The 24,387-nt window shown below is 32.9% G+C and overlaps 2 protein-coding genes across 4 annotated transcripts; both read right to left on the bottom strand.

Annotated features, from left to right (window-relative positions):
- Positions 520-14,309, bottom strand: LOC109354509 (transportin-1-like). 2 transcript variants are annotated; one of them, XM_019597069.1, is made up of 29 exons: positions 14,030-14,309; positions 13,031-13,318; positions 12,648-12,737; positions 12,460-12,537; positions 12,280-12,360; positions 11,877-11,927; positions 11,413-11,498; positions 10,729-10,795; positions 10,586-10,642; positions 10,466-10,495; positions 10,323-10,382; positions 10,054-10,167; positions 9,066-9,179; positions 8,429-8,527; positions 7,846-7,971; positions 7,670-7,744; positions 7,020-7,091; positions 6,771-6,881; positions 5,721-5,804; positions 4,972-5,079; positions 4,479-4,580; positions 4,131-4,193; positions 3,973-4,035; positions 2,776-2,847; positions 2,578-2,702; positions 1,722-1,773; positions 1,365-1,433; positions 1,223-1,282; positions 520-1,033 (listed from the first exon to the last, which is right to left on the bottom strand). In XM_019597069.1, exons 1-29 carry the CDS (start codon positions 14,210-14,212, stop codon positions 950-952), a joined length of 2,664 nt encoding a protein of 887 aa, XP_019452614.1. In that variant the 5' UTR covers positions 14,213-14,309; the 3' UTR covers positions 520-949. The 2 variants fall into 2 exon arrangements, with proteins under 2 accessions (XP_019452614.1, XP_019452613.1); XM_019597068.1 differs by having other exon boundaries at positions 3,973-4,047; positions 14,030-14,308.
- Positions 15,327-22,614, bottom strand: LOC109354508 (V-type proton ATPase subunit B2-like). 2 transcript variants are annotated; one of them, XM_019597066.1, is made up of 15 exons: positions 22,494-22,614; positions 21,893-21,957; positions 21,610-21,665; positions 21,388-21,486; positions 21,076-21,135; positions 20,185-20,296; positions 19,892-20,100; positions 19,675-19,803; positions 18,826-18,963; positions 16,985-17,135; positions 16,821-16,903; positions 16,314-16,361; positions 16,141-16,194; positions 15,974-16,057; positions 15,327-15,872 (listed from the first exon to the last, which is right to left on the bottom strand). In XM_019597066.1, the coding sequence occupies exons 2-15, from the start codon at positions 21,948-21,950 to the stop codon at positions 15,687-15,689; spliced, it is 1,467 nt and encodes a 488-aa protein (XP_019452611.1). In that variant the 5' UTR covers positions 21,951-21,957; positions 22,494-22,614; the 3' UTR covers positions 15,327-15,686. The 2 variants fall into 2 exon arrangements, with proteins under 2 accessions (XP_019452611.1, XP_019452612.1); XM_019597067.1 differs by having other exon boundaries at positions 21,893-21,962; positions 22,496-22,581.

Here is a 24,387-nt window from a genome sequence, read left to right as displayed (position 1 = left end):
ATTCAGAAAAGCTTATGGACAATGACATAAATAATAAAGTGGGTGGTTTGGAGTGAATGATACAACTTAACTTAGGTCCATGATTGAACATCTAAATTTCTTTATTAAGTTAATGATTAGAACCTCTATATATATATGCATGTTGTTTAATTTAGAGATGAAATATCACAATCGTTAAACCTATGAGCAACATTGAAATTAGTTAGTGGGTTATCAAGATAACAACATCTTCAAATGATATACTATCATTCAATATTCTATCATGGGTGACTCTCCGTAAAAAATAGTACGAATAAGTGATGAATGATATAATGATTGTGTATAGATCTATACACAGACAGTACCTAGATATTACCCTCGATAAATAATTACTCAATTTGAATATAAACAAGATCAAATACTTTATTGTCTGAAATCAAAATTCAAATGCCTAAGGCAAGACATGCATGAATTTGGTTCCCTAGTTACTACAACTTACAAACAATGTAATAAGTAGATGTTGGAAGAAAAGTAGGAGTCATTAGAACATGTAATATATAACCCTCTCTCTCTCTCTTTCTCTCTTTGGTGGGTACAAAACTGTGTAAAAGGCACAAAACCTATCAATTCAAACTAAAATATTGGAAAAATGGTGACATAAAAATCCTAGCCTTTTAACTAAGGCTTCAACTATGAAGACAACAATGAATCAACAATGTCAAAAGGGTTGAAAGTTATCCTCTGTACATTTTTCATGAGAAACACCATCAAATGAAATCTTGAAGAACTGAGTGAACTGCATGCAATCATCAAGCTCAAATGAAATGCATGTTTAAATATCGATACCACTGACTGAAAACTTGGACCGAGACAAAGCTCCAGTTTATAATGAATCAAGACTCCGATATTGCTTCACAACACACAAACTGACCAACCAGGCCATTGTAGATACAAAACTCTCACAAATATATTATACTTGATATTTTGAAAGCTTTTCTTTTATTGGGGCCTCCAAAGCAGACATACATTGGTCCCATGCTCCATTTCCCAGCATCTATAAGAAGATGGAACATCCTTCACCAGTTAGTTTATATTGCCGCGAAACAAAATGAATCACGAGTTATACTACATGGAAGAACTCTACCAGGAGTGTCAAAAATGAGAAAATTTCTAAGAAGATTGCAGTTATGAGTTGTGCATAATAATTTCTAAGGTATGTGCCTGACAGAGAAGCAATACTAACCTGTTTATATCCATTCAAGACTTGGCAGACATCATTGTGTAAGTCTTCACTCCTTATTTCCTACCGACATAAGTAAAATAAGTTTTATTACAGAAACTTCAAGGCACTTGAAATTATAAGATGATGGTGATGGAAAACATACATGCCAACTTGCAATGGCATTGCACATATACACAAGTGAACTTAGAGCTCCAGAAGGATTAGCTTTGACCTGAGAAGAAATGGAAAGCCCTATTAGTGAGTAGCTAAGTTTATGAATGCTTGTATTATGTACTGTAGCCAGTGTCAGCTTATCTGACTTCACTCATGTAAACAGTTCATAACTACCTTCAATAAATACGTAGTTATACACCAGTAATTAATCATCATTTCAGTGATGGATCACATTTCTGTTATACCTAACTCTCTCCCTCTTTAATCTTCTGTTTCTAACAAGCAACAATTACTTGAGCAGTCACACACTCATGTATAAAAAATTAGTGCACAAAAAGGAGCTTACCATAGCACAAAGACCTCTAAAAGCGTCCTCTTTCTCAACGTCATCTCGTATCCTGCAAAAAGCCATACAGGACAAATCAATAAACAAGGTACCCCATGATGAAACAGTGGACATGTAAAATCATGTTCAATGTGTAAAGTGAAGATGTTTAGAGATTAGTTTATTGTCTGTTATATATTCCTATGTGTGAGTTTCAAACACCTACACACAAGCACAAGATACTATTATTTACCGATTTTCAAAAGCACTAGCCAAACAAGTTGAATATTTAAGACAAACAAGGTAATAAATATGCAGTGCAAACTGAATGATTAGCTCAAAAAGGGGTAGAAAATGCTAATGCAATTGTTGCATGTAAAATGTGGCGATGGCCTTAAAATTCAAAGTTTTCTCAGACGTCCTTTAAGATCTTCATTATAAGACAGATGGAAGCTCTTACGAAAATCGATTTGTTGAACAAACTTGGATGTTATGTGATCAATCGTTCAATACTATATAGAATCAAAGAGATTGCTACTGCTAAAACATAAATTGAAAGGATGCATATTAAGATATTAAATGGCAAACCAGTTTTAGAATTTGACAGAGAAGATTACCCCATCCTGTTAATAGTTCTTCCAGTATCATGCACTATTTTATAAAAGTAAATTAAACACGCCTAACATTCCCCAGTGCAATTTACTTACAAAGCATTTACTACGCACTAAAAACTAACAGCGCATTTTTTCAATTTCAAAACACAATTTTTTATAATAATGAAGAAAACTGGGGATATTTGTTAGGGGCTCATTGGTGCAAGCATCACTACAGAGAGCACATAATTGGTAAATAAGTTAAGTATACTTCAATGACTTACATCGACAAAGCAGTGCACCAAGGTTGCATGAAATGCTCCATATGTGGTGATACAAGTTCTGGACAGACCCATGCAAGCCTCCCCAGAGTTATTGCACTATTTTCTATAAGTGACTTGTTTAGTTCCTAATACACCAGCAAGACAATCAGCAATTAAATGTGACTCAAATATAATTGAATAGTGTGATAAGACAATTACCTTTGCATGCTGAAGTATTGGGACCAGGCATGAAATGACAGTTAAAATAACCGGAGAAATTTCCTGACGAACCTGAAATTCAAAATTCATATTTTACACCAACAGATTTGATGCATAAACGAATAAATAGTGCTATGGGCTAGTTAATGTCTATTGATAATCCATCTAACAACAGAATATCAGAAACAAGTAAAGGCTACATGTATTGTTGCAAACCCACAAGGAAAGAAAAGTAAACTACAAACACATGTACACATCAGACTATATTGTTGCATATTATTTAAAACCCGGGCACGAATGAAATAATATGAAATTACATCAAAGTATTCATCTTAGACTATTCTATTTGAACTCTGGAATTGGTGAGATTAAGATTGAATAATACATTTATAGAATTTGACGAGAAAGGCATCATATAAAATTAACCAATGCACAAAACCTCCATCAAAACACCAATATATAAAGCTGAAAAATCTTATTAGAATATATTGCAAAATTATGTATCAAGAGCCTGAATTAATTAATATCAACAATCTAAGAGGCACATTTAATAAGAACATGTGTGGAAGAGACGTTAGAAGCCACAATAAGGAGAGTAGACCGAATGGAGGTTAATCCAATTTCTAGAGGCAGGGGGAGACCAAGAAAAACCATAGGCGAAAAGATTAGGAAAGACTTATAGATTAATTTTTTGACAAGAGACATGATTTATGATAGAGCATTATGGTGTCGGTCATCCATGTAGTAGACAATGCATATACAACAACAGTCAAACCTTATTCCACTACATGGATCAAACATACCTATAATACACATGAATGTGAATTTTCAAAAGAAAAACTAAAAAGTACAGAAGTGGCAGGAATGCACGGACAAAAGAAAAATAATATTAACAAGTACTTCAGAATAAGTTCATTTAAAAACAGGTGAAATATTCTGAATAAATAGCTAAAACTTCAGTTGATCCAACAACCACATGCCGTTCTACTTCATTTAAACCAAATTCAGGGGCTCCCTTTCACACTCGAGGTATTCATTATTGTCTAATACAGGTTTTAAAAGTGAAATTGTCCTGATTGTTAACTAGGAAAATCCAGAACTCCATTAGTGAACCGAAGTACAGAAATGCCAATTAGATTCCAGCTAAGATGAAGTTTTGTCAAGTTTGATAGAAACAGCATTTTAGCATTAAAATACCTTAACTGCCAATTCTCCAATAGCCCAGCATGCATTATTTGCAACTGAAATTGCCTCCTTTACCTTAGAAATTTCCTGTATAGTGAGCAAAGTACATCAAAAAACATGTTCAATTATATTTAAACCCACAGCTAAAATTATACCGAGTATACACATACCAGCTGCTTGGCTGCAGCCTCCAGAAACTCCGACAAACGAGGGTGCAAATGAATCGGGCACACCTAGCCAAATTACCATAGTAAGAATACCATCAACCAAGATAAATCCCCGACTCACTCCAAAAATGAAGTAAAAATAACATATTTGGTAGACCCCCTAAACTTACATCCTGCCCCCACCCCCCACACGCACACTTTCAAACATGCACAAGTATAAGGATCAGCTTATGGCAGTGGTTCCTACACCCTTTGTCATACCGTAAGTGTAAGGACCACAACAGATCCTATCGGTGGCTATGTAGGATTGACTGCTTGAGTAAAGTGTAGGCAGATATACATTTAACTTACTCGTGCAAGGTCTCCCAGTAAGGCAAAGGCACTTTGTCGAACATCAGGAGCTTTATCCACACAGCAGTGCAGAAGTAGGTCCCTCAAAGAACTTTGTGAAACCTGCAGAACAGTGAAGATAACCTCAATAAATCATGCAGTTGATGGTTTAACAAATCTCAAGCAGATATGAATGTGTCAAAAAACATAGAAAGTGAAAAGGATGCAGAACTGCTACCAGTACGACAAAAAAACTACAGTGGTGGAAGCAAGGTAAAGATTAACCAGTAAATGCGCATTTATGGATAGGATTAGTTGCAATTACTTTGAAATGTAAAGGTATGAAAATTAAAGCCAAATTCAGGACTCTTCTCATGATGATGAATTGTTAAAAAACCTAAATTCCCCTTTTGTAAACAAAAAAAAAATCACGAAAATATATACAAGACAAAGTCTTAATTTACTAGCAGAAATATATGATCTAATATTTAAAATAAAAGTTTTGAATGAGTACCAAGCTTTCTACTCCACTCCCAAGACCCTCTGCTAGTCCAGAAAGCAGATCAAGAGAGCATACAATGAATTCCTTGTCATATTGTGCCCCAGCAGCAACAGGATCAACCTGACATAGGATATAAATACACTCAAAACTTGTTGGAAAATAAAATTATCCCCAGACAAATCATCATAAATAAAGAAGGTAAAGGATATGAACCTTTTAGAATCAAATATAGTGCACATACGTAATACTAATAGAGAAAATAATATATGCACTGATAGTATAAAAGTTTGTTATATTGTCAGCAGAACATTATTCATTCATATGTTAATCATCATTGACTCTTAAATAAAAGCAAAATATATCAATGGTTAATGATGCACTGGCAGTGTAAAAAACTCTTACATTATCGGTGCATAGATTTTACACTCACTAATAAAATAGGCAATGAACCAAGCTATCTAATAATAATATGACATTATTCAGGCTTCACCTATTTCAGACATTCGTCTGTAGATGTAGGACTTATAGGATTAATAGTGGTTAGAGACTTAGAGGCTTAACAAAAAATAAACATACATGAGATATAATAGTACATTCTTAAGGTAAAGGTTCCTAATTGACCCAACTCTATACTCATAAGTATACTGTCATTTGAATTTGGAATTACTGAGAAAACATGTAGCCATCAAAAGTTGAGTTTCCAAACAAAATGTAATGTTAAGTATTATTTAAAAGACCAAATAAGTGAGTGTGGCCAGAACCTTTGCGAACTGTTGGGACTGTATTATATTTAAGCACCTCCTAAATACTGGTTCAGCAAATGGAGAGAATCCAGTACCCAATGCCTGTTACAGATGGAAAATCATGATTCTATATCAGTAGCAAGGGAATCCAAATGATGGCATAGATACAGCCATATAAAGCATCCAGAATAATATGGTTATCTCAAATTCTATGCATAAATAATATCAGAGAATGATAACCTAGCTTCAACTGCTACCAAAAGCCCATTTAATTCAAATATAATAAATGAATTTAAACTTTCCACTGGGAAAAATTTAACACTGTCTACCTTATGTTACTTGTTTCATCTATATATAATATATAAATAAATATAATTGTATAAATATTTATATGCATAATAATATATATAAATATTTATATGCATAATAATATATATAAATATTTATATACACATAATAACATATATGATTATATAAATATTATAAATGAACTTGTGTAGTTGTGTTATTTTGCTATTATGACTTATGGGTTATGATATGTGACCCTTACGAGTTGAACTTGTATTATTTCATATAGCATTTTGATCGTTATGAGTGTCACGATACTAACTACACTGCTGCTCAGTGTCAGTTCAATAATTTAATATTTGACCGACTACTATCAAATTTTATCAGATAAGAAAAGAAGTATTATAAGAATAGAAATATTATTAGGAAATAAGGGAGAAAATTACAACAGGATAATAAATCCTCACAGACACAGAGAATGATCTAGAAACTACGTAAAAGGGTTATGCAACAAAGCATATGAATCTCTCTGCATCTGTAGCATATGAACAACAGTAAAAAGCCCATGGACTTACTACTATCAACTATTCACTGAAACATGTGCTTTGACAGATAATGTTGATCAAAGAACAACCTTGATGTAATTAGTCTTCCAGCATACCAGTATTGATTTATAAAATATGCATATGTATAATGAATGTTCTAAAAACTAAATAACATCACAGATTAGGCAGCACATGCTTTTAATATACAATACAAAGGGAAAACTGAGATACATACATGTGCTATAGATGTAAAGCATTCCAGAAGTGGAAAGAGATCTTTGTCTGAATTTGAAAGTTGCTGCCACTTCTCAATTAATGGTGGCATGAGAATGTCAAGACATCCGGGCTGCAAAGCAAGGATCCAGTTGGTATAGAAATGTCTTTGGAAAAAAGAGAAAGAATATTTTATATAAATCATGACAAATAACTTGGAGGAATAGAAGGTAGTGGAATCTACCGATGATTTCTATTAAAAATAACATACCCGATTAAGCTCTCCTCCAACAGCTTCAGCTAGAGTTCCAATAGCATCATATACAATCCTGAGATTGCGTCTCTGAAAATTAGGACCAAAAAATTAAATTAAAAGATGCCTGAGCGGACATGTAATAATAATAAATGTGACACAAAGAAGGGCTAGTGTTCATTCAAATAAGGGTTCACTTTACAATATACGTAAACAAGAATTATGTATTGACATTGCAATCAAGGGTGTGTTTGGGTTAGATGCCGATAAATTATTATTTCAATAGCTGATTATAATTATAATGATTCTTTTTATAATCGGTATGATGAAATCAATTTCATGTATGGAGATGTTAGCTAAAAAGAGATTTTAAGATAATGCTTTTTTGTATAAAAGGACCATTTTATGTATTAACTGGCCCAAAAAGATAAGGGATAATTTGAAGTTATTCGGTTGAGGGAAAAATAGCATGTCTCTTATATATGTGAAAAATCACAACTGTAACAATACCTTGTGGAATACAAACTCTTTTTATGTTTTAATAAATTGTCCTAAATATCTTTGATGTATCCCAATTCCAAATATAGCTTTCGTTCCACATATATAACTATTACTTTGGGCTAAATTAATAATACCCAAACTTTAAGTGCTTAAGGTCAGAAAATAACCTGATATTTCCCGAATGCAATCATCAAGTGTTTTAGTATAATTTCCAAGCGTGGTGCCAACTCTTCAGCAGCCTCCTATTATAAATAAACCAAATTATTATTTGTATAAAGTTTTTTACAATGGAGTAACTGAATCAATTATTTAATGATAAACGAACACAAATTACAGTCAGAACCTCTTCCAATGTTGCAAAGGCAGAACAAGCAGCCTCTTGCACCCGCTTGTTATCATCCAAAATTCTTCGTAGAAGACCCATAAGAATGTTATCAAATTGTTCATAGCCTTTTGGATGCCCAATACCCTAACATGCAAAATCAATATTAAAATGAGTACACCTCTAAATGAAATGTGTAGACTCAATTCCACTATATTTATCAAACAACGAATTAAAATAAAACAAATATATTAGTTCATAGGTATTATAAATGATATTAGCTTGTGGAATTACCATTTTTCAATAATCAGAGTTTGAGCAATCTATAATAAATAATATCACATTGATTACGCATGCCAAATTTTTTATGCAAGATATGCATGAAGCAACCCACTAATGATTTTTTTGTGAAATATTCATCATATATTCATATTTAGACTGTGACATGTGTAAATTTATATCATATAATTATATAAGCTAAAAAGTAAAAACAGAATATTAGATGCATGAATATACAAGCAAAGGTGATGAAACCTTGGAAGCATCATTGGATCATGGCAAAGAAATCATCATGGCTCAACTGCAGGTGAGAGATAGTTCATACCTGAATAATAAATTTGCTAAAGCGAGAGAGTGTCCAGCATGCAATACTTCGTATCAGTGGATACTTATCATCAAGAAGAGGAATGAGAAACGCCACAATCTAAAAATGCAGAATTATAAAGGATTTAATATTATCAAAATTAATGAGCAAGAACTAAGAGTTACACCTAAGAATTCAAGTTCAGAAAAAATTCTAACAAATGTTTAAACATAAGAAACAAATAAAGTAGATCAGTTTTGTTAGATATATAAAACAATTCATTGCCTTCATCAATAGCTTAAAGTTGACATGGCATCAAAGCCTTTATGACGAAGTAGTCATGAGTTCGATCCTTGTCGTCCTCATTCTTCTAAAAAATAAAAGAAGTTTGTGCATTCCACGCTTCAAGCCCGAATGGCTATTGCTAGAGGGGTGTTATATATATACATATATATATAGTCCTTGAAAAGTCTCAATATAATATGGATGCTAGTGACCAAGGCTGTAATTAATGTTATCAAATAAAAAAATTATTTATTTTAGCACAAATTCAAGATTAAAAACCCATTCACGGAACTATCGTAAGTATGTGATACCGATTGAATAATTGAACACATGCATGAATAGATTAAAGCCATCAGAACCAAAAATAGAATACCTCCGGCAAATTAGGATAAAGACCATTGATGCAACCCTCCCCTATGGCACCAAGAGCCAAGACAGCAGCTTCCCTGTCTTTCCAAGCTTCATCGCCAGTGGCTACCAACTTGGCCTACACACATTATTAGAAATGAGTGACTGCTTGTGGAGAAATTAGCATCATACAATAATCTGTATCAAGCATCAACTCCCCAATAGAGTAAAAAACGAATACATATTTTCAGAGTAGACAACGAAGTTATTGCCATTGATTGCTTACATACATATACTTTTATGTTCAATCCAATATCACCAGAGGTGGAGGCAAGGTGATTAAAAAGTGTCTAATGTTGCTGTTGCTACTCCATGAAATAGTAAGGGACTGAAAAATACTCCATGAAGTAGGAATGATGTGGGATGGAAACATGGAATTTCAGTTAATGGGAATATATACATGTGTATTTCTTTCTAATATACCACCATTGCTATGATTCTACCCCTCCCTCCCGTTCCAAAATTGACTCCACACATTAGCAACCTTGGCAGGGGATGACCTGCCATATCATGATCACCCCCAGCTATACGTTATCCTTTAATTTTACTATATAAAATTATTAATATCACCCCTATTTTGAAATGTTAACATACATTAGCAGTGTATTATTGAAAGATTAAAGTTCTTAGAATATCTTACTTATATTAGTTCTTTCATGTCTAATTATATATTTATATTGAAGTAATTTATATTAAACTATGTTAATTATTATCAAATTCATTTAATATAATATGTATGTACTAACTAAGTTTTCGATTACTTATAAGCCACATACTCTTTAGTCTTGGCCCCCTCATAAATGAATCCTGGCTGTGCCCCTGAATATATATATATGCATTACATTCGGCCTTTTGAATGATAGAGCATCAGTTCACTGGGAACTCATTAATTAGCCACTGATAATTTGAAGTTTTGAACCATTCCAAAATGATTACAAGAAGTAGCAAATCACCTCAATAATAGGCATAAGAGTAGGGAGAATCTCATCCCCAAAAACATTTGACAGAATATCTACACCAGCGGCACTGCATTTCCGTAAATTCCATGTGTTAACAACATCATCATCCTGTAAATATGAAAAATATAATCTGAAGTCAGATCAGGGAATGATGCTTTCCTTGTCATTTCATCTTTCAAAGGCTACAAAAACTGGAACGAATAGAAGCAAAATGATCAAACAAATAACTGGGATAAGCAATCATAAGAGCAACTACAACATACTTCATCTTCTACTTCTTCCGATCCGTGAAACCTTGATACATGAAATCGGGGTTTAAGATCCTGTGGTGCAAAATTCACGAAATTAGAAAAATGGTAGTCTCAAACCAAAGAAAAGCCAGTAACTCAACCTAAAAATATCAAACCTGATCACGATCAGGTTCGGAACCATCTTCCTGAAAAGAATGTAAAAACAAATGAAGACATTTAAACAAGAAAAATACAATTGAAAGTCATCTAAAAACACTATTGATTCAAGGGAAAACCTCAGCTTCAATAACAGATTCGTCATCATCTGCATAAGCCATGTTTGACAATAATATCTACATAGATACAACAGATAAACTTCAAATCACAAATTCCACACAGTAAAATAATTATAAAATAAAATGTGTAATTAGGTTTTTACTGGAATCAGACGAGGCAAGAATTCTCTCAAGTTTTCAGGTGGCAGTTGAGCATCACAATATGCAGACCTACAATACAAATTATTAATAAGGAAAAGGTGCAAAATCAACCATATTTAAGAGAGACAAAATTTAGTATAGTTTAAAATCTTAAGTACGCTAGTGAATAAATATAGCAAACCAACTTTGCAACTCCATGCAATGGAAACATCAAATTCTTATTTACATGATCTTGTTAATTTCAGAAACAGGTATTGCTTATTCATATACCATCCTAGAAACTAAGGTCGAATAAAATGAACCCCCATTCATCAATCTCATACATAAGTGAAACTAAATATACATGATTGGAAAATTGTTCAGCTTGGAAGCTAGAAAAAATCAAAAGGATTGCTACTACAGCAGATTGATGACAAAAATGATTTGAAACTGCTATTTGATAAACTTCACAGAAAATATGAAAATGAAAAAATGGACAAAATTTTTAAAATTGACAAAATATGAAAATGATCTATCTTTACGCCCTTGTGGGAAATACAATGCAAGTTGGAATAACAAAAGAAACACATACACATGAAGCTTCTATACAGAAATTCCTTGTGATTCATATCAATATCTAGAAGCTACAAGATGAACATCAGTTACTAGTTGTGACAATTAGAAAATAATATCCCAAAAAAAGATACCAAAATTCACAGGCTTCAAGAGCCACTTCCTCATCTGTGTCCTTGTTGACTTGTAACATGTATTCAATCACATTCCTTAGATGTGGCTGCAATGTGGATAAGAATTGCATAAGACAAGATCGAGGTGATAGAAAAAAGGTAAATTAAAGAAATAAAAAAGACACTGCACCACACTTGTGCTTCTTTGTTTGAGTGGGTGTAATATTACAATTATACTTTTGACTTGATAAAGTCTACCGACAATATAAGAATGTAAAACATGGCAAGGTATGACTTTATTGTGTCCAAATGAAATGCATTATTATTTTCCACCTTCACGTTTTCTGCTTACTCGGGAAAAAACAAAGTAAACCCTTAGATAAAGTGTAGTTTGATGGAGTGCATAGAGTAGATCCACGGGCTCAAAAAGCAATGTTTCAAAAAAAAAACCAATTAACTTCAATTAACCAGAACAAGATGGCTACCTCTAAGAAAGATGGACGGACTTCAATTAGCTGAACGAATGCTGCGCAAACCTGGTCATCAGTGGCAACTAGGATGATTCAATTGTTTCCAACATTAATAACAATACAGCGAATAACAGTTAATCAAATTCCTTGTCGGGATAAACTGTCAAATTAAAAGAACAGTGACACGCAAAAGTGAACAGGCCTAGCTGTCATCAAAATAACACATTAAATATAAAACATGCAGCAGAGGGCAAGCCCAAAAGGCCAACACCTTCAACCATGAACAAATCAAACCAGTGGGACTTGAAAAGGAAATATTAAGTAATTAAGTAATAGTGAAATATTAGAAAATAATGAAATATTTCATTTGAGTTACATCAAATACATGCACAAAAATAACATGTCATTAAGAACTCACCAATTTCCGCACTTCAGCGTTAGGGTCGTTTGCAAGAATAAACAGACCTTGAAGATATTGGTCCATGGATAAGTATAGGGCCTGAAAATAGTGATTTAGATTATTACTACCAATTCCAAACATCAGTATTATAGTTAATAACCAGAGAACTGAGATGATAAAGTCTCATATTATACTTACAGAAGGCATTAACATAATGTATTGATTTACAGAACCCAGTGATAGCCTTCTTAATGAAGCATGAGGAGATTGGAAAAACTGTAAAACAAAAAAGAAGGAAGAAAAAAAACAAGATATAAAAGAATAAGATTGAAAAAATATTTACAAACAGTACAGGGAAACAAAAATAAAAAGAAAATACTTGTTACCCGAAATAATCTGGGGAGAAAAACGTTTATAGGGCGCTCTGCTAACCCAGGTACATCAGAGTCGAGCAATTGGGGAATATCCTCACAAATCTGTGATGCAGAGTCATATATAGTGTAAAAATGTATTATTGGAAATAAATGGTATGGAATATGGACTATAGTCACTATAATTGGTATTATGTTGATGTGTAATTTGTTTGTTTTTTGTCTTTTCAACTAGATCAGTTTTGTTGCCAATAATAACAGCAACCTTCACTAACCTTTATCTAGAAGGGATCTAGTAGCACCAAGAATGAAAGAACCGTTATTCTCTTTGAATATACTATTTTAGCTAAGTAATACAATTTAAGCATATTATTCCAACTGTGAACTGGAGAACATACCTTGGATAATGCATCCATTCCACCTTCCATGTGATTTAGGTCACTACTGTCCAAGCAATTTACAAGGGCTTGCAACAATTCAGGCCACCCAATAATTCCTTCTATTTGAACAACAACACTGATAATAGTGCCCGCCGTAGACCTTAAATGCTTATCCACAGCACCAAGACATGGCAGCAATTCTGATTTCACATACTGTTGGTATGCAGGCAGCATAGCTTTATATGTGTTTCTAAGGTTATTCTTCAGATACAGACCAGCAGCCTGCCGAACCTCCACTGGTTTTCCCTGTCCAAAAGCAAATTAACACAATTGTCACGTAAATTATCGACAAAAAAGTTGAAAATTCCAAGAGACCGTAAACGCTACGGACCCTGAACATAAGCAATAACTACCATTCATGGATTCAACGAGCACAACATTTTTAAACTTCCATATACAAAAAATCCCATATATTATTGCAGGCAACCCCATCCAGGATAAACTAAATATTATTGGAGAGACCATTCGAATGATTTGAAGACATCTAAGACAAATAGTTGCCATTTTGAATATGGTCATAAAAAGTCGGGCGAAACTTAAAACGCGGAAATTAGAAAGCATAGTTATCGGGGCTTGTACAAGTGGACAAAGAAGTGGTCCAAGAGACAAAATAAAAAATAGAGAGTAAACTATGTTATGTTGTCCTCTAATGTCGCAACCTTTTACAATCAATCACTCAGCCATCACCTTAATCAGACAATACACTAGAATTCGCTAATTAGAACAATCAACCTAGACAAAAATTTCCACATCCCACATAAATAAATCTCCCATAACATATGAAGGTGTAAAGGGAAGCTAAGAAGCACACTAAAAACATGAAAAACAGCACAAAAACATATAGAATAAACAAAACAAGAAAACCCAACATTTCAAAGCAAACAACATAGAAGTCAATGTGGAAAAAAGCAACAAAATTTAGAGAAAAGGTGGCAAAGGGTGAAGAAAAAAAGAAACCTGAGCACGGGAGAAGATAAAAGCGAGGTAATTGTTAAAATCAGGAAGGTGAGAATAGTTCTGAAGATGGTTCCAAATCTGAGACTTATCAGCGGAAGAAAGATGAGAAATCTGCTGCTCAAGGAGGCCACAGATCTCTTTGAAACCTTCCTCCTGTGGCTGCCACACCGTAATCGCCGCCATGCCGGAAAAGGTGAGTTTTGAAAGGGGTTTTAGGAATTGATGGAAGAAGAAGAAGAAGAAAAAGGACAAAGATTTTGAAATAAAACACAGAGAAATATGCTTATATGCAGATATGCTTGCTCACACAACTCACAGTATCATCAAAAGGGTTTTCTTTGTGTTTTTGTTTTGGGTCTATGGTGCATTGGTGCTGTCAATTGGACCACAAATTGGTTCGGTTTTACTCATTGGGTTTATATTAAATACAAAAAAATCACAAATTTTAATCACTCCAATATGATTGTTTTACATTCGATTTTAATTTCTTATATGACATTTCTCGTACCGAAGACAATCCTGTCTTTTAGTTATAGTTTGATTTTTATTATGAAAATTGAAAAGTTGACAATATGAAATGTCATTCCCTATATAAAGTTAAGGATGACCACCAATCTCAATGAGAATTGATAATAAAATTTATATATTAGCTATTATTAATATGAGAAACTTGATAATATAGCCATAGTCACACCAACCAAATTGTTTTTATGTTGTTTTGATTAGGTTTTGACAAAAGAAAAAATCAATTTGAACCTAACCATTTTAGATCAATTAAACATATATCTCCCATAAACATAAGTTGGTATCATTGGATTACACTTGTAGTCAAATGCCCCTAACTCACTTCAATAGCATAAGAATTGGGGTGGAGACTTTGTTTGCATGTATATGGGGAAAATGTTATTATCAAATCATGCAACCGTTAATATTTGACAGATAGGTTAAAATTCATATTCAACTAGTTACTGTTATTCATGTTAAATCAATGGAGTATGCATGGTGTTTGGAACAATCTTATAAGATTTAGAATTATTCGTTTTTTTTAAACCTTCAATATTGAAGATTAATGTAAAGTCATGGAACATCAAAATGAAATAAAAAATAAAGTATTATTTCATTGCAGTGGCAATCTGCTGTAACATGAGGATTTTTCTGACTCACTATAGTTAGAACAGCAAGGTGATGTGTTTGGTAATTCCCCTGAACCCAAAAATCAAAATCAATGAAGCAAAAACAGATAAATAAATGAACTGACAAGTACCCTGATTATAAATATCATAAATAATCAAATTACAAGATAAATTAACATTTATAAAACAACCAACATGAACTAGGAAAGAAGTCTCCACAAAATCCAACAGCAATGAACCCTCAATGCAATTAACACCACCCAAAACTATGTATGTAATACAACTAATGTTTCCCCTCACCAAAAGAAAAAAAGGCATAAGAATCATCATAATATCTATGGGGTCTCTTCTTTCTGACTAACTGACTGGAAATGTGAGGCACTCAAACATACTAAATCCTTTATTATTTATGATGGATAGAACAAATATGAACTTTGGGCAAGAAAGCAAATTAATTAATTAATTGCTTATGACACTAGGTGCTGATTGAGTAGAAGATCAAGGTGCTTGAACTTGCTTGATCATCAGTTACTGGCGTCACGGCTGTAATATGCGTCAAGAGTCTTGGCTGGTATACGATGAAGAAGCTCACGAGGGAAGATCCGAAGTAAAGTCCATGCAAGGTCTAGAGACTGGAAAATATTGCGGGTGTCATAAGCTCCCTGGGCGACAAACTTCCTCTCAAACTTGTCCAAAAATTCCAGATACAACTATTGATGAAATGGAAAACAAAAGAAGAATTTCATTAATAACCACTTCAAGGGCAATTTCACTTAATCAGACAAAATATCTTTAGAGAGAAATTAGAGACCAGATCCTCAGAGGAAAGTGCTTCTTCTCCAACCACAGCTTTCATTGCCTGGACATCCTTTCCAATGGCATAATTTGCATAGAGCTGAAAAGAGAGAAAATAACACCAATAAGATACTTCATCATAACAAACAAAAAAAGTACTACAATGAACAAACAAAATTAGACCTGGTTGGACACATCAGCGTGATCCTTTCTTGTCATCCCCTCACCGATAGCACTCTGCAGAGGTGGGCAATGATGCATCATTAGTGTGTAAACCACTTGCTTTTTAATTAAAAAACAATAAATATATATCACTTGACAGCACCGGGATATCAAACAATAAAAAATAACCTTACCTTCATCAACCGAGATAAAGATGGAAGGACATTGATTGGTGGATATATCTGCTCAATAAAAAGGATTATAATGTTTAGTCTCCGTCTCAATATTAAACACATAAACAATCAATATAAAATGCAAGCAATTTACCATGTCAGTTTGACTGATTGGAAAACTACTAATAAACAGAATAGATTTGGAAGTTAAGAAAAGGCTGATTCAATTTTATGTACCAATGAAAGGACAGTTTACAACAAAAATCCTACACAATCTAACAGGTCGCATATGTCACAGCATGTCAGATTGATGTGTTGATGGAAAAATAAAATCAAGACATTTGGTTAAAGCTATGGAAGTATAGAAAGAGAATTTACAAATTGGAAGAAAGGACAAAGTTCTCTCATGGAGAATTTACAAATGGTAGGATGTATTCTGCACCAAATTCTCTCGTGAAACTATTTCCAACAACTAATCCAACATGGTGTACAATATTCATTATAGTTGAGAGCTACAACATAACCCACCTGTCTATTATGTAGCTGCCTGTCAATGTATATCTGACCCTCGGTAATATATCCAGTAAGATCAGGAGTTGGATGTGTAATATCTGTGAAGAAACAGAAATGCAGTCAGTCAGTATCAAGAAAGAATTATGCAATATAGCTGATAAAGTTGAATGTTTCATTACCATCATTGGGCATGGTTAGAATCGGAATTTGTGTAATAGAGCCTGTCCGCCCTTCAATTCTTCCTGCACGTTCATAAATTGTTGCAAGATCTGTATACATGTAACCAGGATAACCACGTCTTCCTGGTACTTCTTCTCGGGCAGCAGACACCTATATTATAATAAAGTAGTGATCAATATATATATGATATAGTACTAATTTACTTTGTAATTAAGCTATGTTCTATAATAGTCCAACTATCAAGAAGGGAGCATGGGATCAAGAAAGAAGAGCCAAATATGTTGGAGGGCAATGGCAAGATGAACCAAGCATTTGAAAGTTCCATGGGAAGATCTTTGGAAGCTTGGATGGCATTAAGAAGCCCAAGGACCAACCACAAGAAGGTGAATGCTCACATGATGCAAGCATCAAACTTTAGGAACTCTTGTAAGATAGTCCAATAACCTTGAACCTTTGTTTGACATTGATTTCATTGAGTTTTAATGAACATGGATTGTCATCCTCTTGAAATGAAATAATCCCTCAAGCTTAAAGGAATTGAGTATTTACAGTTATCCATTAGCAAGCTTCATAATGAATTTGCCATGTCATGGCTCTATGTTTAAAAGTTATTGCTAGATTTTTATGTTTTAAAGCAAGTACTCGAGTACATTGTGTATTGCCACAAATTAGATTTTCCAGGGAAAACGTATTTGAGTGCACTTGAAGAGGTACCCAAGTACCTTCATTTGAAAATTCTTAAAGAGAGTCGTGTACTCAAGTACTACATCTTTGAATTTCACAGCAATGAATAGATTTTAAATTCTAATTAATGAGGAAAACTTTTCCTTATTTGTTTTGATCGAACCTATTCGGAATAAGGTTTAGTTGTTGTCGTTGTTGTTTTGATCGAACCTACTTTTCTGAATGAAAAACGTGGAGAACAACTACAGCACAATAACCTAAACCTATCAACCTTTGCCAGTCCATCTTCATCTCTATTACTCTTAAAATCACTTGAAAACCTTGAGTTCTTGATTATTGTTCTATCATAGTGCTTCAACTTGTATCATCTGCACTTTGAGAGTGCTTACACATCCTTTATCATCTTTATCAGTGAGGTATCCCTAGAGGGTGAGGTGTCCTTCATAGTATAGGATGAGATATCCTTATAGTTTTTAAATGTAAGGTATCCCTATAGTTTTTAAAAGTGAGGTATCCATTAGTTTTAAGGCGAGGTATCCCTAAGTGTGAAGGCTAGGCATCCTTCGGTGTAATAAGGTGAGGAATCCCTATTGTGAGCATTTGAGGCCCCTTACGACCAGTGAGGCATCCTAGTAGTTTTCAGTATGCTCAAGATTGGATTGGATTATGGAACTCCAATTATTAATACAACAAAATCCTAGCGGCATAGCTCAGGGATTGGATGTAGGCTGTTAGTCAGTGACCAAACCAGGATAACCTTGGTTTGCATTCACTCTTTACCCTTAACTCTTTAATTTTCTTCATGGTTTACTCTCTGGCTCTCTGCTATTATTCACGCAACATATTGTTTGTGTCGCTCATACTATTTGATTGCTTTGAAAATGAATAGTTTTAGAGTTTTTTCTATAAATTTCATAAACACCCAATTCACCCCCTCTTCGGTGATGGCTGCCAATTCCAACAAATATCCAAGGATAAGAGAAAATGATGAGCAATGTAATTTTTAATTAGCATGCAGGCCTCTGGAAATTATTGAAATATGGAGAAATAAAAAAAAATAACAGGAGAATGGTAAAGGCTGTAAAATGTTTCCTATCTCACTTCTTTCCTTTAGTTGCTTATTTTTCCTAATGAATTACAATTGAAGATATATTACCTCACGAAGAGCATCAGCATAAGAACTCATATCTGTGAGGATCACAAGAACGTGTTTGCCACATTCATAAGCCAAGTATTCAGCAGTAGTAAGAGCAATACGAGGAGTGATGATACGCTCAATTGTAGGATCATTAGCCTGTAAAAAATCACAGTAGCAAGAGAACGAGCATTTTAAGGATCAGCTCGCTCATGCAAGTCATGAAATCAAAATCCCAAAATTATCAGTACAAGCCTCCTTTGAATCCATTATTAATGAAAAAGATGTCATTCCCAATGTATAACCTTGTCTTTATGATGATCCACTTTAAAAAATTCAAGGTTGTGTACATTTTTCATAACAAAAACAATACGCAACTACATTATCATTCAGATGTTCACCAGCTAGAACATTCAATTTTTTTACTTTTTTCTAAATTTTAAGGATGTACTTGGTTTAGGTTAGCTTCGAGAAAAATACGTCTGCAGTAATCATGAACATACTACCACTGCATAAGTATTATATATATATATCAGTGAATCAATATGTTAGATTTAAAAATACCACGAGGAAATGTAATTTATATTATTTTGTAATAAAAAATTGGGTCATAATATTAAATCCAAAGAAAAATCAACAACAAAACAACAACAACCAAGCCTTGATCCCACTAGGAGGTCGGCTACGTGGATCAACAATAAAACAAAACTATAAAATTAGCAAGTTCCAAGATGTACTACAAGACAATATTGAAATACGGACCATTGTTTTCTTTAACTTTAAATATACATTCACAATAACTGGAAAGGAAATCAAGATGATGAAAAAGTACAAAATAAAAGAGGAATATGGGAACACCAGCAAACTTACCAGATTAAGGAAAAGGGTCACTCTCTCCATTGAGCCATTCTCCTCAAAGTCACGTTTAAAAAACTGTGCAGTCTCCATGTTAACTCCCATAGCTGCAAACACAATGGCAAAATTGTCCCCTTCACCACCCTGCATAAAGGAATGTCTATAAGAATAACCACCATCTTCATAATGCAGTTAACATATTAGAACAAAATGCACTTTAGTGAAGCAGCACCTCATGAAGATTATCAGACTTTTCTAATCGCTTGACTAAGCCAGCCTGACGACATATCTGTGCAGCAATTTCATTATGGGGTAGACCAGCAGCTGAGAATAGAGGGATCTTTTGACCTCTAGCAATAGAATTCATGACATCAATTGTAGATATTCCTGTCTGTATCATTTCCTCGGGATAGGTTCTCTCACTAGGGTTGATGGAACTTCCTGAATTATAGAAAAAATGTTATGGGAAAAACAAGCCATTAAACAACAAACAATTTGTAAAGCAAGCCTGAAAAAGTTGAATGCCTGAAATATCCAAATAAGCCTCGGGCAAGATCGGTGGACCATTGTCAATTGGTTTTCCAGAACCATTAAATATGCGCCCAAGCATGTCCAGAGAAACAGGAGTTTTTAAGACCTGTGGGGCCATCAACGAGGGAAAAAGGAGGAAGTCAATGGTGGAATGAACTAATTCCAATACAATAAAAGAAACACAAAAGAAAATGAAAGAATAAAAATTAAAAGGAAGAATTCTAGTTCCATGGCTAAATTGGTAGTAGCAAGATTATGAGGGGATAAAACAAGTGGAATAAAACACTTGAGGATTAACCCTACAGAAGATATTAACACATAAGTAGTCAGTCAAACTTTATGAATAATACAGTTTCAGTGTATCACAATCCCTCCTCTATTTTCTAATTAGAGGTTGGCTTTCACAATTTCTAGGTTTGCCTGTATTAAATAGTCAAATTGAAGTATCCGTTGTCCACTCCAAATGTCAAGTTACCATGCAGAAAAAAACAGATACATAATGTATGATGTATCACTTAATAAAATTAATTGATAATCAGCATAATTTATATTGATACTAGTGAAACCAACCTGCATGTTTAAAAAAATGGCAAGCTTATGGGATGGTTATACTTGGATCCTATTATTCAATCAGTGATAATTTAGAAAACATTGTATTAAAAGACTAGCCAACAATCGGCCCAGACTATATTTTCTAGTAGCCAACTACAACTTCCAAACTGTTAGTAATACATATTCTAGGTCCTAGAGAATTAAGAGAGTTCGTGTACTGAGATGAGTCACAAAATAGCAGATATTTCCGTGAAAATATCACATTAATATGTGTATGCATTGTTTTACATATACTTTTGAATATAGGTAACAGTAATAACAAACAGTTTATACCTCTCCAGTAAATTGCACGGTTGTAAATTTATTGTCAATCCCAGAAGTACCTTCAAAGACCTGGCCAGTAGTTAAAATAAGTGAATAAACTTTAAACTTATATTAATTATATTAATGATACCAGTAGAAGTGTAGAACAGTAAAACTAAACACTGAAAATTATTTGCTATTAAAGTCACTACAGCTACATGTGTATAGAAAGGAGAACAATGAAGGCATTTCTAACAAAGAAAGGTACTCGGGAAGATTGAGAGAGCAGGGGAATCTTAGAGGTGCATACAAAAGATGATTATGGAAGTTATACGCACTCACCTGAACAACAGCCCTTTCGCCGTCAACCTCTAAAACTTGTCCACGCCGAGTACTTCCATCTCCTAAACGAATATTAACAATCTCTTGATATTTAGGTCCCTGGTGCAGGTGGTCAGAATATAACAGTCATTTCATGCATAGTGCAGGACATTGTCATCCACACACACACCACATATTATATATATATTAAAAGACTATAATATCAGAGCACACAACCATTACCTTAACTTTATCGAGAATGACCAACGGTCCAGCAACTCCTGATACAGTTCTATATTCTGCAAGGTTAATGAATGAACAAATAATTTAGGGTGAAACTGCTCACTAACAGAGTGAATAAGATCAATCAAGTAGCCTTGTCTACAAAAATATCTCTTTTCTTCATAGTGGAAAGCATTAAATTCCTTTTCTTCATTTACCAATGATTGGTGTTTACATACTCAGAGAGAAATCGATCATGATTGAAAACTAACAAGACAGGTAATTAAAGTGATAGGACACATACCCATTCCAATCTCCAAGTTACCATCCTCCACATCGATATTGTTCTGAGCCACACCCATTTTGAAACTTCAAAACAATAAAAGGAAAAAAACAGAATCTTATAAAAGTCAATACATGACAAACCAAAATCACAAATGAGAATCAACGCTAAAAAAGACAAAGATTCCATTAAGAATTCGGACAGAGCAAACACCAAACTTAATAAATACACAGATAAAAACAAAAACAACAGCCATAATGAAACAAGCACAACAACAAAAACTCAATCCAAAAACCAACAATCAAAATTTAATCTAACTTCAACCACACAAATTACACTTCATTAATGCGCAAAACTTTAAAGGATTACATAAAAAGCAAAACGAATTCTCAGAATCGAATCACTTCTGAATTAAGCGGCGGAAGACGAGAATAATCTTCAAATTTTGAAATCAGGTAGAGTTAATTCATTTGGTAAGTGATCATCAAACTATGAGCTAGTTTGATATCCAAACCTCATCATACATCAAAAAAAATGCAGTAAGATTTAGGGAAAACAAAAAAACAAAGATCGAGAAACGAAAATATAAGTGTAAGATCGAAGAAAGAGAAAGTGAAAGTACCTTTGGAATGAGAAAATGGAGAATGGGAGAGGAAACTGAAAAGCGTAACTGATTTTTCTGTGATCTGATTCGGGGAGGAGAGAACACAGATCTATGGACCAGAAAATTTAATAACAGTAAATTATTTAATTATATTTATTGTTTTAATTTATTCAAAAAAGAGAAAGAAAAAATAAATTATACCCAATTACAGATTAAAAGTTTTTACATCGTTCATCTACTGTTCATTTCATTATTGATTTTTTAATATAAAAGTTAATATAAATAATAGTGGTGAATAATGAATTGAGTAAAAAAATTAGTATTATCAAATGTAAGGAATTCAACCTTTTCATTTTTTAAGTTGTTTGCCTTCCAATAAATGTCACTCTTAAAATTGAGTCATTAATCTTTTGATTATCATAAAGATCTTGGAAGATCTTACACTATTAAATCAAACACTTTATTATTATGTGTGTCCAGTAATTTAAAGACAAATGAGAATGATATGTGACTTTTTTTTTTGGACAAGTATTAATTCATCCTCATTTTAGAATGATTATACATATACTTAATTATTAAAAAATAATTTAAATATATTTTTTCAATCAATCAAAATGGTGGCACTTCGAGAAGAATAATTATTTATTTTATTCTAAGAGGACATAAATAAGTGGTGACACTTCATTGATGTTATGGGTGATTAAAGTTTTTTTAGGGAAAAGTGAAAAAAACAATTTGAACTTGTTTTATAAATAATCATAATAAATTATTTTTCTATTTAATTAACATTTAAACTTTATCATTTGTGAAATTGATCACTATATAAATATACTGTTAAATTATTCATGTATAATAAGAAAATTTCTATAATTAAATTCATAATAGTGACAATGTAACAATGCAGATTAGCCAGTATTAATATTCGGAATAAATTGTCATCAAAATATATAATTGATTGAGAAGAAGAGAATAAATAAATTTCAAAGTTAAAATAGTTAATATAATACTATTGTTATATAAAAAATTAAGTTTTAACAATGGAGATTTAAAAGAATACTTGAATGACAAAATTTAATTTGTATTAATTTAAAAATTTAATGAGTAGTTATGAAAAAAAAAGTCAATAATAATTATTTGTAGAAGGCATAAAAGTTTATGATACATTTATAGATTTTTCTTTTTTTTAATTTAAAATCTCGCTTTATTTTTACTAGTGTGTCGATCGGTACTCCGTAATTGTCGACCCGTATTTTTTTTCTTCTGATATCAAATATATGCCTAATATTTTTATAAAATTTTCGCCTATAAATTTCTTAAAATTTCAACAAAGATACATAGGTTACTTTTCATCAAAGTCATCAACCATTTATTGACATTGTGGAATTATGAAGTTAAGAGAATATATAAAATCTAATTTAATTTCATTTGTTTTTATGTTTTATGCAACATGTGTGGTACAAAATTATTCGCAATATATGTTACAAAGTTATTCGCAACTTCTATTATATATTACAAAGACAAATATAAAAAGCATTGGATAAAGTTGATGACAAAATTGGAATATAAAAATTATGCATGTGCAATTATATATTTACCCCTTAATCATGTTTTTATATATCAGGATAGATATATATTATTCCCAAAACTAATTGCATAGTTCCTAAACATATTCGTAGAAGGAAAACAGAAATAAAATTAATTTTTACCTTTAAAAAACTCATTAACATTAAATGGGTATATGTGGATGAAAAAATTATATGCTGAAAAAGCTAACCTCACATACCTGTGGATATTCTTGACTCGAACATGATTGTCTCGAGTGTAAGAATACCAATAGGAAATAAAAAATGGATATAATGTTAGACAAATATATTTGTTTTTTTGTTTACCCACACATATCTTTCACCAAATG

Source organism: Lupinus angustifolius, chromosome LG08, assembly GCF_001865875.1.
Source record: "Lupinus angustifolius cultivar Tanjil chromosome LG08, LupAngTanjil_v1.0, whole genome shotgun sequence".
In the NCBI taxonomy this organism is placed as follows: domain Eukaryota; kingdom Viridiplantae; phylum Streptophyta; class Magnoliopsida; order Fabales; family Fabaceae; genus Lupinus; species Lupinus angustifolius.
The sequence above is the reverse complement of the archived record's forward strand: the minus strand, read 5'-3'. Positions and strand labels throughout refer to the sequence as shown.

Excerpts from the sequence above, each read along its gene's own strand:
- LOC109354508 (XM_019597066.1), bottom strand. The coding sequence starts at position 21,950 with ATGGGTGTGGCTCAGAACAATATCGATGTGGAGGATGGTAACTTGGAG. Across the intron at positions 20,297-21,075 it reads CCGTGCAATTTACTGGAGAG|GTCTTAAAAACTCCTGTTTC; the intron begins GTATAAACTGTT and ends ATGGCCCCACAG. Across the intron at positions 16,195-16,313 it reads CTTTATCTCGGTTGATGAAG|AGTGCTATCGGTGAGGGGAT; the intron begins GTAAGGTTATTT and ends CCACCTCTGCAG.
- LOC109354509 (XM_019597068.1), bottom strand. The coding sequence starts at position 14,212 with ATGGCGGCGATTACGGTGTGGCAGCCACAGGAGGAAGGTTTCAAAGAG. Across the intron at positions 12,538-12,647 it reads TTCTCCCCAGATTATTTCGG|TTTTTCCAATCTCCTCATGC; the intron begins GTAACAAGTATT and ends TTTGTTTTACAG. Across the intron at positions 1,034-1,222 it reads TCTTGAATGGATATAAACAG|ATGCTGGGAAATGGAGCATG; the intron begins GTTAGTATTGCT and ends ATCTTCTTATAG.